Genomic DNA, 14,847 nt, shown 5'->3' on the forward strand with positions numbered 1-14,847 from the left:
CACAGTCTCCTTGGACCCGTTCCACCAGTCGCAGTTTCCTGGGACACCTCCCCTGACCCATCACAGTCTCCCAGGTCTCCCTCCCAGCCATCACAGTCTCCCCAAATATCTCCCCATCCATTGCAGTCTTCTCAGACCCTCCCCTCCCACTGATCACAATCTCCCAGGACCCCCCTCTCCCAGCCCACATGCAGTCTTTCCAGGAACACCTTCTTGGAGTCCAGACACTCAGGTGCCTTGGAAGGGGCATCAGTGGTGAGAAGGGATCTTGCTCCAGCTCATGAGCGGGACATGTATTGAGTGTTTACTCTGAGCCAGATCCACGTGGGACTTAGTGCATGGTGTGTATTTTCTCACTAGACTCAACCACACACATAGCCATGCATGTGGTTATCTTCACCTCACTCAAAGGGAAATGAGAGTGAGAGAGGGTCGGTGACCCACCCAAGGTCACTGTAGCAGTGGTGCGCTGGGAGGTGAGCCCAGAGCTGCTGAAGAACTTAGATTCATCACTGTAACACCATCCTGCCAGCTGCTGTGGCTCAGGCCCCCATGGCTGCACAGCAGACCAAGTGAGGAAGAACCTAGGTACCTGCAGGCCTTGGGGGAGGACAGCTAGATGGTTTGCAGCACCGCCCCTGGGGTAGGAGAGTCATGGCACTTGGGCCATGTTTGCCATCCCTGCTTTCAACTCACGTGATGCCATCCCAAAGCATCTGGCTAGGATTGCTACTCAGAAATAGGGCCCACCTTATTCCACATGGTTAGAGGGGTGCCTTGTGGAATATGCTTCAAAAGGTGCCTGGCACCTCACACGCCATTGCCATCTGCTAGATGCCTCCACCCTCAGTTTCCATAGACGGGCAAGGCTACATGGTCTCTACAGAACGCTCCAGCTCTCTGCCAGGATGGATTCATGGAGATTGATGGCTTTTTGCTGTTCTACTAGAATTCACTTTTTGTTGGGAAGATGTAGGTACCTCGGGCCAGCAATGGGCCTTGGGGAGGAGCCTATCTCCCTGCTCTGGTTGGCATCCCCAGGGGAGGATATGGTGAAAGCAGAGATGAGAGGATGTCATAGCCCCTTTCCGCTGATTTCAAGTTTGGGTTAAGCCAGTCTGCTCCAAGGTGTGTTGCAGGAGAGCAGGGGCAGAGGGACAGGGGTGGGAGGAGGCGAGATGGGGCAGGGTTGTGTGAACCCCACTCACACTGGCTGGAACTGCTTCTGCAGCTTTGTCAGGAATCAGCCAAGCTGGCCTAGACACCTAGGCCATGGAACGACCCAACAGGGCCGCATTTGGCTCGGGGTAAATTGATATGCCACCAGCCAGGTCGGCTGCTGTTGAAACCCACAGGTTCCTGGCCTGTGAGGGGAAGGAGCTTAGAGAGTATGTCCACCAGCCCCACCCCAATGATGGACATAGATAAGGACTGAAGCTCAGTGTTGGGGGCACACTGCTTCAGACCCAGGGCCAGTTAATGGCAGAGGTGGGGCATGAGTCTGCTGTGGGACTCTGAGGGGGACTGTCAGGCCCGTGATTCACTCAGGGATATGATGGCTGACTGGAACCTATTGGTGGCAGGAAAACAATCTTCAATCTCTTTCAGCACAGGGCCTCTGCCTCTTGGGATCTGGGTACACTAAGCAAATAGGACCATTTCTCCACGTCTTCATGAGTGGCCAGTTTGGGCAGCTCCACTCATGACAGATGAGGACACAGGGTCTCATCTCACACCAAGAGTCCTGCCCCACTGAGAGGATGCAGCTTCCGGCATCTCACTCAGGACCCAGTTCCCAGGGAAACCAGGCCTTTCTTATCAGCAAAACGGTGCCCAAGTTACAAACTGACATGTGAGACCTCCTCTCCACACCAACACCCCCAGCCAATGGAATGGGAGGTTAAGATCAGGTACCTACTCTGTGGAGACATTGACAATGGTGGTCCGAGCAAAGTGACTGCTCCAGTCTGAAAGAGAAAGAAGTTGCTGACCTTGAGCCTGGCTCCTCAGTTGCTGTGGGGCACCAGAGTTCAAGGTTCCTGGACGAATTGCCTGGGGTCTGGAGATGCTTGCCTTTGTCCTCCTCTTCCTTCCGGTTCCCCAGAGCTTGTCCCCAACTTTAAACAAAAACATCAGAGGCCTCTTTTCCCTGGCACTGCTGACTGGGGCTCTCGGGAGGAAAGCGTGAACACTTCTTTGTGTGGTATCTCCAGGGCACGACTGGCACATAATGGACACCCAGTGAATGCTTGTTGAAGGTACCAGCCATCCAGCCATGAGCAGAATGATGACATTAGCAACACTATTACCACTGGCAATGTCCAGAAAAGGCAACACTGCCTTATTCAGAGGAAATCCTTCTGGCTAGGTGTATTAGTTTGACGGTTCAGACACTCCCTTGTAAAATGTATCTAAAAATCCTGCATGATATTATCACTGCCAACATACCAGCTGGTATGATGAGACAAGACAAGGACTCGGATGTTACTCTAGTAGTGGAATTTGGTGGCATGGACACTCTGTGTGCTAAACTGAATTAAGGTCTACCTCTGGCCAAGGACAAACAGGTAGAAACCTGGAATCAAGGTAAAGCTGGTTTCCACTGGGGCATTTAAGGTGCTATTCTGCACCACCCAGTTGTACAGTCTTCATACATCTCCGTTCAGCTTCATGATTCTAAGTGAAATACTACCAGCTATTCATTGAGCATCTACTATGTATATCAAGCACTGTGTAGGTATGTGATCTCCCAATTCCTAAGACAGTTGAGGAAAGTGAAGCTCGGGAGACTGATTTGCCATATACAAAGTTAAATCACATGTTAGCGGCCAGACGCGGTGGCTCATGCCTGTAATCTCAGCACTTTGGGAGGCTGAGGCGGGCGGATCACTGGAGGTCAGGAGTGTGAGACCAGCCCAGCCAACATGGTGAAACCCCATCTCTACTAAAAATACAAAAAGTAGCCAGGCGTGGGGGCAAGTTCCTGTAATCCCAGCTACTCAGGAGGCTGAGGCAGGGGAATCACTTGAACCCAGGAGGCAGAGGTTGCAGTGAGCTGAGATTGTGCCATTGCACTCCAGCCTGGGCAACAATAGCAAAACTCTGTCTAAATAAATAAATAAATAAAATAACATATTCGCTAGGCAAAGGTATTTTCTGGGGTGCAGATGTGGGTAAACATCGTGGAGCCCTGATTTTTCTGTTTTGGAAGCCAAGGTCTCATCCACAATGCTGTTCTGTCCAAAGGGCTTACCCTCTTCCAATGAGTGGGAGCAGAGGTCCCACAAGACAAATTCTGCACTTACGGTGTTATGTCCAACAGAGTGGGTTCAGGGATCTTTGCAGTGGGTCACATGTCACAAAAGGGTCCCCAGGAACACCCAGCCAGAGTGGGGCCATGAATGAACACTCAGTTCCCAACTGAATTAATACTATGTGCCTGCTGTGTGCCAGGCCCTGGGTCAAACCTGTGACAAAGGAGGAATCGTCTCCAGTCTCCACCTGAGAGAAGTGAAGCATGGCTTGTCCAAGTTCACACAACAACAAACTCCAAGAGGCAGGATTAAAATAGATGTCTAGACCCTCAACCCAGCCCTGACTGGCTTGCCTGGCTGCTTCTCAGGTCCAGCTGCTGCCCTAGGGCCCACTGAGCTCTGCCTACCCAGAACGGATCCAGTATAGTTGATGGGCAAAATGATGCCCAGGGAGGGGATGCAGATGATGAGCACAAAGATGATGAGGTGGTACTGGAACACAATGTAGATGCGTGCGTCGTCCCCACACTTGTTAATCAGATCCTCGTCCCTGGAAGAGACACATAGACAAGGACATGCCTCGGGAGCCAGCATGGCCACCACTTGTTGCAGGGAGGTAGAGGGAAGGGCAGCAAATGATCACCGCCTCCCCAAGTTTTTTTTTTTTTTTTTTTTGAAATATTACCCTATATCTCAAAGCCTCTGTTATCCCTGAAGTATACCTTAACTGAATTTCACAGACATATCAAAGATAGGGGCTCTGTTACAGATACACACTCAGGAATCCAGAAACACTCTTGAAATAGAGCATTCATTCATCCTTTTATTACTTCTTCAAACATTTTGAGTGGTTGCTATGGTGCAGCCATACCACCAGACAAAGCATTCATGGTATTGAGAGGCAGCCTAGTAGGAAAAAAGGAACACCTGAAACCCACGAGAGATAACGAGCTATCACTCCACACTGCCAGATTTGCCAAAGTTGGGAAGTTGGACAACACTAAGTGTTGGTGAGAGTGTGGGGCATTGGGAGCTCTCCTGTTCTCACGGGTGTATACACTGGCCCAGTTACACTGGAGAACAGTTGGTATTATCTACTGAAATGGAAATCATGCACATTCTATGACCTAGCGATTCCACTCCTAGGTTTATACCCAATAGAAATGCATGACATGTGTACCCAGAGACAAGTATAAAAATTTCATAGATGCATTACTTGTAACATCCTCAAACTGGAAACAACTTACATGCCTATCAAGGTGAAATGGACACAAGAACTGTGATATATAAATCAGGAAATACTATACAGCAGTGGTCCCCAACTTTTTTGGCACCAGGGACCAGTTTTGTGGAAGACAATTTTTTCCATTGTTTCTGTAGTCACTGCCCCAGTTCAGGTCACCAGCACCTCCCACCTGGACCATTGGAATAGCCTCCTTAACTGCTCACCTTGACTTTGGACTTTCTCTAAGGCCATTCACTCTCCACACTTCTGCCTAAACACATATATCGTTTTGACTTTCCTACTTGAAAATACTAATTGACCCCCTACTGTCTCTAGATGAAAGCCCAAGATTCTCAGTATGCCAGTCAAGATCCCAGCTGAGGCCCAATGCGGTGGCTCATGCCTGTAATCCCAGCACTTTGAAAGACTGAGGCAGGTGGACCACCTCAGGTCAGGAGTTCGAGGCCAGCCTGGCCAACATGGTGAAACCTCGTCTTTACTAAAAATACAAAAATTAGCAGGGCATGGTGGTGCGTGCCTGTAATCCCAGCTACTCAGGAGGCTGAGGTAGGAGAATTGCTTGAACCCAGGAGGCGGAGGTTGCAGTGAACTGAGACTGTGCCACTGCACTCCAACCTGGGCAACACAGAGAGACTCTGCCTCAAAAAAAAACCCCAACTGATCCTTCCAGCCCAATCTTTTACCCTCCCCTGCCACACTTACCACGAAATCTTGCTTCTAACCACACCAGATTTACCATGTCTGGGTACACCCTACTCATCTCTGCAACAAACTGGCTCACACAGTCCTTTACTTCTTCTTTTTTTTTTTTTTTTTTCCTGAGACAGTCTCGCTCTGTCACCCAGGCTGGAATGCAGTGGCATTCAATTTTTTGTATTTTTAATAGAGATGGGGTTTCACTTGTTAGTCAGGATGGTCTCGATCTCCTGCCCTCATGATCCGCCTGCTTCGGCCTCCCAAAATGCTGGGATTACAGGCATGAGCCACCACGCCCAGCCACAGTCCTTTACTTCTGATGTGTCCTCCACATCCCACATCATGCCTGTCGAAACTCTTCCTGTCCTCTAATGCCTAGCCCAAAACTGTACTTTTCCAGTTGGAATTCATTTATCTCTTCCCCAGATACCCTCTGCACGGCAATTATAACCCTCCCATTCTGAATTCTACGAAGGGAGTCTTGTTCACCTTTATTTCTCCAACCAGATCGCATGCGTTTGTGCATGGGGACTCTGCTTGACTTATTGCTGCTCAGTAAACACATTAAACTGTCTTCTATGACACTGCTCTCAAGGGGTGCTGGATGCACGGTGCAATGCCCTGCCTTCCTGCTTTCCCAGATGCTGAGTCCCTGGCAGAGGGGCCTCCATGATAGGAGTCTTTGGGTAAGGGTGGGGTGGAGGGGTTTTAAGGATGGGCAGGACAGGACAGATGGAGCACATTGAGGGAGAGCCCATGAGTATGTGGGGTCTGAGGTGGAGGAAGAGCTGTGTGCACACATGCACGTGTGTGTGCATGTATATATGAGGGTGCACGCGTGTATGCCTATGCAGTGGGAACATAGAGTTCTGGTAAGTGTCTGCGCTGCTGAAGTGTCTGGCTGGTGTTGAGGAATCAGGAGAAAATAGGTAACTTGAGGTCGGCTTGCAAGGGAAAACGGGTGACTTGGGGTCTGCTTGCTTGCAAAGTGGGGTCTGGCATTCAAGAAACCCAGAAGGTGAGGTGGGCAAGGGCTGCCCCGCTGCTCTCCAGGCACTGAGGCCGAGAGAGGCCCGCCCTTCTGCCCAATGTGTTTGCTTGGGCAGAAGGGCGAACACATGATACGCTGAATGATGTTCACAGAAATCAAGCAGATAGCACAAAGGAAGGATTTCTTTTTCCTCGTGTGGAGTTCACAGAAGCATTTCTATAAGTATGTGAGTAATGATTCAGCTATTAAAAGTGGTCCTTCCCTGAGGGGCAGTGGGCTGTGCCCAGTTCCCACTTCACCAATTGTCACCCAGGAAAGCATCCTTCACTGGTGATGGGCCGAGGTGGTGGGGAGGGTGTGGAGCTCAGGCCCTGTCATCCCAGGCTGGGGGAGGCTAACTTTTCCAGGAGCCTCCACCCCCAATCCCCAAGGCAACACGGTCACAAGCTCACAGAGCCCGGGCACTTACTTCATGGTTATGCTGTTGACGAACCAGGAACAGAAGCCCTGGGGGGAAAGGAGAGAAACTGTGAGAAAACTCAGGCCCTGGCCCGCCCTGCCCAGCTCTGGGAACCCAGGCGGCTGGGTCATCTGAGGCAGCTGCGGCAGTGTCCGGGGCCTCCTTCCTGGGAAAAAGAGTCTGAAGGCTCAGTTGGGAACCGGTGACTGTGGAGGGAGATGCTTCCTTGGAAACGAGGGGACATCTCTGCCTTCCTGTTATAGGAAATTGGGTTTAGAAGGTGACTCTTGAACTGGAGGCGGAGAAGTGACTCCTTCTGGGGTGAACATCTGTCGCTCTCTGTCCGTCCTTCATGCTTCCTTCCGGAGATGTCCTTCCCTGGATGCATGGGGTCCAGTGGGCTCCTACTCTTACTCTGTCCAAGTGGGAATTTGCCTCCAGTGACTGACTGGCCAATGGGAACTTTACCCAAGTGGGGCCAATTAAAATTTCCTTAAGGAAGCCAGGCATGGTGGCTCACACTCTTAAACTCAGCAGCTCAAGAGGCTGAGGCAGGTGGATCACTTGAGCCCAGGAGTTTGAGTCCAGCCTGGGCAACACAGCAAGACCCCACTTATTAAAATTAAAAAAAAAAATCCCTTAAGGAGACTGATATGGGTGTTGCAAGGGAGAAGGTCTCTTTCCCTCTGAATTCCTGCACCTCGGTAAACATCATGAAGCCTGGAGTGGTTTGGTGGCATCTTTGATGCCATGTGCTGAGGGTACTGTCCTATTGATATCTTTCTCTTGGGGTCTTGCTGTCTAGAGTTTCTGGGTGGTGGGGAAAGGTGGCCTCAGCCATGGGGAGACTGGTGGGGGACTAGAGTCGTCTTTGGAATGGTGTGTAAGAGCGGGGGCTAGGGCCTGCAACTCTAAAAGCTGCCAGCTCTGGTAGCTGGTGAAGTTACCCTGGTGCCTGCTTCTTTCTGGGATCCCAGAGGACTTAGCAAAACCTTGCACAAGGTTACAGCTCTAGAATGACTCCATTTGGGTCACGTGCACTTCTGTGAACCGGGCAGACCTCTTGATTGACAGTCCTCTGGAACCACATGGACTGGGGAAGAGGTGTTTCCCAAAAGGAAGCAACTATCAGCCAACCTGACACAGGGCAGGAGACTTAGAAGGTGGGCCTTATGCCAAGGGGAGCAAAGGACATCTGTTTCTTTTTTGCCTTTCCTCGTTGCTTCCTTTTGAGAAGGCACAAAAGAAACAGCAGTCCCTTGTTCCCCTTGGCATAAGTCCCACTTTCTAAGGCCCCTTCCCTGTGTTGGGTTGGCTGATGGTGACAATGGCCAATCGGTGGATGTTCACGGCAGGATATTCCTCCAGCTATATCCTGGGGAACTAAATTAAGGATAAAGGTTCAGGTGTGAGTCAGAGCAATGAAGGGGAATAGCATGCTGGTGGCAGCAGCAGTGGGGAGCATCCCCAGAGAGGGGTAACTAGCAAGGCAGAGCTGGGCCAAGAGAGGTCCAGTCACCCCTCCTGCATGGAGAGTCTGTCTCCACCGCCCAGCTGGGCAAACAGGGTGCGACTGACTAAGGGAACAAGTAGCTTTCTTTTTTTTTTTTTGAGACAGAGTCTCGCTCTGTCGCCCAGGCTGGAGTGCAGTGGTATGAGCTACACTCACTGCAAGTTCCACCGCCTCCCAGGTTCCCGCCATTCTCCTGCCTCAGCCTCCCGAGCAGCTGGGACTACAGGCACCTACCACCACGCCCGGCTAATTTTTTTGTATTTTTTAGTAGAGACGGGGTTTCACCGTGTTTACCAGGATGATCTCGGTCTCCTGACCTCATGATCCGCCTACCTCGGCCTCCCAAAGTGCTGGGATTACAGGTGTGAGCCACCACACCCAGCCATAAGTAGCTTTCTTGATGGTCCCTCATGATTAGGCAACACTGGGGACACACCTTCCTGGGAATGTGTTTCTGCCCCTTCCACTACAGGTGCACAGGTGTATACTAGAATAGACAGAGGATGGGTCATCCACCAAAGGGCAGAGGTCATGAGTAGAAGCATGGCCATGAATATCCTGTATGGATATCTCTCTCTGTGTGTGTCTGTGTCGTGTGTGTATGCACGCACGCACACACACACACACACACACTCCCTCCCCTGAGTACCCGTTGTGGCTCTGAAGGCATAAACCATTCAGAAAGTTCAGCAGCTGAACAGCCACATGAGAGGCAGACACAGGGCTGCAGTTCCCAGGAGCCAGCTCAGCTGACGTGACAGAGTGGCAGCTGTCAGTTCACTTCGACTATCTGAGCTCCCACCACCTGGGGGTAACAATGCCTGACCCAAATTGCTCAGGGAACCATGGTGAGACCCATTTTCTTCACCCACACCACCTGGCCCTGGCTGAAGTCTCCCCATCCTAGATGGACACTGTGGGGGCCGCCTCACTGAACTCTCTGTTCCCCATTTAATTTAATGTATGCCCTCTTCAGTTTGCTGCCACAGGGATTTATCTTCTAGACTTTTAAAAATAAAACTTTTTTTTTTGTCATTGTAACAAGAAAAAAAATCAAAGTGATGTTTCTAAAAGTAAAGCTGCGAGCCACATTGCAAGGTAGGTGTTGCTGCCCTTTTTCTACCTAGGAAGCCTCCAAGAGATGAAGTCACTTGTCTGAGGCTCTGCACTTTGGAGAGGGCAGATCCTAGCAAGTGAAGGACCCAGCCTCTCAGGGGATGACAATGGACGGAATGTAGCTCCACTTACTTAGCACAGCTGACAAATACGCATCAGCTGCTAAGTACATGGCAGGCTGGATTGGACGTGGGGTGTAGTGATGAGCAAATCCAAGTTCAGGGCTTGTGGGAACAGACACACTAGACTGATCTCGCAGATGAGGGATCATTACAGACAGGGTTAAAAATATTAAACAGAAGGAATGCATTTTCTGTGGCTATATAACAAGAGATCTGGACCCAGGAAGGGTGGTCAGGGCTCCCTGCGGAAGTATGCTTCAGCTGAAATCTCAACAAAAGGTGAGCGACTCCGAGAAGGGCCACTGGGGAAGGGGGAGAGGGAAGAGCCTGGGAAAGGACTGGTGGAGGGAAGCAGGTGGCCCTATTGAGAAACTAAAAGGTGGACCCATGTGGCGGGGATAGGGGAGTTGGGAGGAGTAAGGGAGGAGGGACCAAACTACCAGGCCACGGCACAGCATCTGTAATTGATTCCGCGGGCCCTGGGAAGACAGGGAAGGTCTCTGCAGCAGAAAATATGTCCCCAGGCAGGGGAATCTCTCTGGATGCAGGTGGAAAATGGATAAGGGCCCTAGAGTGTGGACTTAAAGGGATCAGTTAGAGCTACTGCAGTTGTCCAGGCAAAAGGCTGATGGAGGCCTGGACCAGGGAATGGTAGGAGGGAAGGAGAGAAAGAAAGTGGGGAAGGTCAAAGCAACACAACGTGGAGACACATTGGCCATGCTCGGGGTCCTGGGTAAGAGGGAGAGGAGACCCTGGGGAGGATGGTGGGAGGTCTGAGACCAAGGTCACAGGAACAGGTGTGTGGCGGGATATCATGAAATGTTTTGGACAAATGGAACCCCAAATGACCACAATATCCATGTGGAGGTATTTTCAACGACATTGAATAAATCGGCCTGGGGCCCAGTGAGAGGATTAGCTGGAGACAGGAATTTAAAAGTTTATGTGCAGAGATGGCAAAGGAAGTCGTCAGTGTGGGCATCACTGCCCAGGAGTCAGGGCGAGGGGAAGGGTATGGGATCAGCTGGTTGAGGAGACTCCCAGTGTGGAAGATAAGCCTGCAAAGGAGACAACAGTAGGAGCAGACAGAGAGCTAGAAGGAAAACCCAAAGAATGTGACGTCACCTATGCAAGGGAGAAAGACGGTCTACGGGGTTGCACGTTTTGGAGAACGCAGGCGAGATGTGAACTGAGAAAAGTACATTGGATTTAGTGGCGGGACGAACCACTGCTGACCTTCAGGGTTGTCTGGGTGGAGTGATGGACAGGAGCTTACATTTGAGGAGGTTGAGGCGTGAGTGGGAGAGGAGGTATGGGTGGGAGGGGAGGTGTGAGAGGGTGGGGAGGTGAGAGTGGGAGGCGTGAGTGGGAGGCATGAGTGGGAGAGGAGGGGTGAATGGGAGGGGGGCATGAGTGGGAGGGGAGGCATGAGTGGGAGGTGAGAGGGGGAGGGGAGGCATGAGTGGAAGGCATGAGTGGGAGAGGAGGCGTGAGTGGGAGGTGAGGGGGGAGGGGAGGCGAGACATAAGTGGGAGGCAGGGCTCCTGAGTGGCAGGGGAGGCATGAATGGGAGGCAGGCCATGAGTGGGAGGCGGGGCTTGAGTGGCGGGGAGGCGTGAGTGGGAGGTGAGGTGTGAGAGAGGAGGCATGAGTGGGAGGCGGGGCGTGAGTGGGAGGGGAGGGGTGAGTGGGATGGGGCGTGAGTGGGTGGGGAGGCCAGAGTGGGAGGGGAGGCATGAGTGGGAAGGGAGGCGAGAGTGGGAGGGGAGGCGTGAATGGGAGGCGGGGCGTGAGTGGGAGGTGGGGCATGAGTGAGAGGCCGGGGTGTGAGTGAGAGGTGAGGAAGTGGTGACCACAGCATGGGCCACTGTCAGAAGTTCAGCTGTGTGTGGGGGTGGGGAGGGAGGACGTTCTCAGGGCGCCCTCTCAAAGTATTCAGGGCCCCACTGAAATGTCACCACTGCCCAAGACTATCCCTGACCTCCCCTGTGCCGCAGATCCTCCTTGTTCTCCACTGTGCCTTATCACCAGTCTATGTGCTTCTGTCTGCTCGTCTCCCCTGCCCGGGGAAGACAGCGCCATGAGGCAGGACTTGGTGCTCAGCTCCCAGTCCAGTGGCTGGCAGATAGCAGGTGCTTCCCAGCAAGTGGCTGAAGGGATGCATGAGTCGGGTGAAGGGCTGGTCTTTGTCAGGGAAGGGGAGGAAGCAGCAGACTGTGCTCCACTAAACAAGGCTGGGGAGCCTGAGGCTGAGGGAATCCCTGCCAGATGACTAGAATCTTCTATGTGAAATGGGAGGTGAGGCCTTGACTCAGAGTCAGAGGCGAGGACATGGGCAGGACAGGACTGTGAGAAGGGTTGGAGATTTGAGCAGAGAAGACAAATTAATGTTAAAAATCTCTCTAAGATGTTTTAATTAGTTAACACTTACTTGGCACCCTAGTAGTAGGTATGGTCAATATCTCCATCTTTCAGGTGGGGAAACTGAGTCTGGGGGAGGCTGAGGAATTTGGAAGTGGTTGAGCCCGGCTGATTGCAAAGCCCCAGGGTCTGAGCCATGCTTCTCCCTGTGCACACCATGCCCGCCTGCCCAGCGCCGGGACTCCCCCCACCTAGACCGCTACCAGCACTCACCTTGTCTCTGCGTTCCATCTCCAAGGAAGTCTCCGAGGGAGAAGTCTTCTCGCTCTGCTCCCCATAGATCAGCGAGGTCAGGCTGCCAGCCAGGGACAGGGCAGGGAGGTAAGAAAGGAAAGAAAAGGTCCCAGCTGCTGCCCTGCTCCCTCTCCACTCCCTGGCTGAGGGCTGCCCTCTGCTCTGCAAGGGGCAGGCATGCCTCAGCTCCTTTGCTGAGCACACAGCTCTGGGCACAGACAGCAATCGCCCTGTGCCAGGTGCACCAGGCATCCTGGGAGTCCAGTCACGTGATCCAGAAAGTCTAAGACCAGAGAAGAACATGGCCTTGTGCCCGGGGATGGCTGCCCTCCAGGTCCCCTTCCTGCAGGGAGGGCAGAGCAGGGGCAGAGGCCACCTGCTGGCGAGACACCTGCTGCAGCTTGGGCACTGGGCAGAGCCGCGTCCTGACCATGGCAGCAGGTTCTCCCCAAGGAGGCAGCAGGTTCTCCCCACGGGGGCAACAGCTCACCCATCTCGACCCCTCCTCACCTGTCATTGTGTATCAGCAGAGCCAGGCGCCCATAGTCCCACGCAGCTTTCCGGAGGAAGGAGTAAACTACAAGGACGAGCTACAGGCCAGGAAAAGCAATGTGGGGTGGGAGAGTTCATGGATCCCTTCCCCTTGGCTGGCCCCCCGCATTCCCTTGGGGAAGACCCTGTCCCTAAGGTCCCCAGGGAGCTCCTCCACTAGAAGGTGAGCTCTGTTGGAGTAGGGGCCATTCCTTTCAACTCTGGGTTGCCAGTGCCCAGCAGCTGCTGGGTACAGAGTGGACACTCAGAGTTCGTTGAATGAAGGAGCTGGTGGTATGTTCAGAACTATGGGACCAGAATGTGCCTTGAAGACCTCAGCAGTGAGAAACAGGAGGGAGGCCAGGTGGACCTTTGGACAATGATGCATGGAGGAGAATCCCAAGAATTCTGCCTGTTCCTCCAGCCTCTTCTCTCCGAGGCCCACCTACCCGGGCCACCCTGGGCAGGACTGACATTCAGGTAGTTCGTATCACTGTGGCTGTTGTCCATTTGGACAACTGGGTCCCCCACTGCGTCACCTGTGAAAGTTCAACCCTGTCTGAGGCTTTACTGTCTGCCTCCTGCAGTGCCCAGGACTCACCACCCACAGGGCGATGTTGAGGCACAGCACGGTGGGGACACCCCCGAAGGGCTGCCCCTGGAGGACGGTGCTCCGAGACTGGAAGCATTCGTCCACTGTCATGTTCTTTAACCTTCCCCCTGTACTCAGTTCCTCCGGTGAGGCAGACATCGTGGGAGGTTCCCTGGGGAACAGAGGGCATCCAGGTCAGACACAAAGATTCCCTTGCATTTTGCAAAACACAGAAGCCTGATGGGGAGTTGTGGATGGGCACCAAGTGCCTTGGCCAGGCTGGGCCACTCCATACCCAGGACAGGAAGGTGAGCCCACGAGACGGCACACAGCCCTGTCCTGCAAGAGAACAGCTGCCTCACACCCGGGGCCGGATGACAGACGGGCTCCGGTTTCCTGGGAGAGTTCTTATTTTATACCACTGGATCTCTGGAACGAGAGCTGTAAAATGGACATCCAAATGGATCTTTCCAGTTCTACCTTGGGAAGTTTTTCTTGTATATAAATGAACAGATCTCGCAAAGGTGGGTCAGACCCCGGCGTGGAAATGTTCATGTTGGAAGTCAAAACCGCTGTGTTCACGGAACGCCCGTGCAGATAGGGCTCAGTGACAACCATCTCTGCATTCAACAATCTCTGATCCAGTCACCATCCAGCCATGGTAAGGGCCGTAGCTCTTAGGGGATGCAGTGCCTGGCACGTGCAGTGACTCAAGAAAGGCCCTGTCTTTTTTTTTTTTTAACTTCTGTGGGTACATAGTAGTTGTATATATGTATGGAGTACCTGAGATGTTTGATACAGGCATGCAATGAGATATAAGCACATCAGGATAAATGAGGTATCCATCCTTTTGAGCATTTATCCTTTGGGTTACAAACAATCCAATTATACTCTGTTAGTTGCTTTAAAGTGTACAATTAAATTATTTTTGACTATAGTCACCCTGCTGTGCTAGTGAATACTAGGTCTTATTCATTCTGTTTTTTTGTACATATTAAGTATCCCCACTCCCCACCACTCCCATACCCTTCTTAGCCTCTGGTAACCATCCTTCTACTCTCTATCTCCATGAATTCAATTGTTTTAATTTTTTGCTCCCACAAATAACTGGGAATATGTGGAGTTTGTTATTTCTATGCCTGGCTTAGAAAGGTCTCTGTCTTCCAGGCATTTGAACTAGGGAGACCAGCACCTGCCCAGGGACCTGAGCCAACTCCGCAAGCCTGAACATTCTGGTGAGACACCAAGGCAGAGCCTGCCATCCCTGGCATCACATTCCTCAGGCATGCATAAGAGTGGGAAGGGCGAGTGAAAATGGGAGGTGTCCAGTAGCTACTTGAACTTATCTGCAAGGTAGTTGTTCTCTCAAAAGACCATTCATTTTGCCTTCAGACCTCACCTCTACCTGGAAACCCCTCACTTCCATTCAAGCAAAGTAGACTCATTCATCCATTCATTGATGCATTTGAGTATTTGGTGAGCAACTGCTTTATGCTAGACAAATGCACCAGTGAACAAGATAAATAAAAACCCCTCCCTTGTGGGATTCCACTGGGGAGACAAAGTGGAGGGATGCAGGTGAGGTTAGAATTGTAAAGGGGTGATTGGGGAAGGCCTCGCTGAGAGAATGACATTTGAGCAAGGACTTGAGGGAGTGAAGCATGCAGTTGC

The 14,847-nt window shown here is 52.1% G+C and overlaps 1 protein-coding gene across 13 annotated transcripts in view; it reads right to left on the reverse strand.

Moving 5' to 3' along the window:
- Window positions 1–14,847, reverse strand: part of TMEM63C (transmembrane protein 63C) — an 84,529-nt gene that overhangs the window by 25,687 nt on the left and 43,995 nt on the right. For 12 of the 13 annotated variants that reach the window (XR_004431481.1, XR_004431482.1, XR_004431480.1 and 9 more), the window contains 6 exons: window positions 13,186–13,348; window positions 12,564–12,643; window positions 12,033–12,114; window positions 6,657–6,694; window positions 3,662–3,804; window positions 1,919–1,967 (listed from right to left, as the gene is read on the reverse strand). Coding sequence is in view for 9 of the 13 variants with exons in the window: in XM_033187299.1 (XP_033043190.1) it covers window positions 1,919–1,967; window positions 3,662–3,804; window positions 6,657–6,694; window positions 12,033–12,114; window positions 12,564–12,643; window positions 13,186–13,335 (542 nt within the window). In the remaining 4 variants the exon portion in view is untranslated. Of the gene's footprint in view, window positions 1–1,918; window positions 1,968–3,661; window positions 3,805–6,656; window positions 6,695–12,032; window positions 12,115–12,563; window positions 12,644–13,185; window positions 13,349–13,471; window positions 13,618–14,847 lie in introns of all 13 variants that reach the window. The other variant, XM_033187305.1, reaches the window with a different exon arrangement.

The sequence above is a fragment of the Trachypithecus francoisi genome, unplaced genomic scaffold (assembly GCF_009764315.1).
Source record: "Trachypithecus francoisi isolate TF-2019V2 unplaced genomic scaffold, Tfra_2.0 Lachesis_group3, whole genome shotgun sequence".
Lineage (NCBI taxonomy): Eukaryota > Metazoa > Chordata > Mammalia > Primates > Cercopithecidae > Trachypithecus > Trachypithecus francoisi.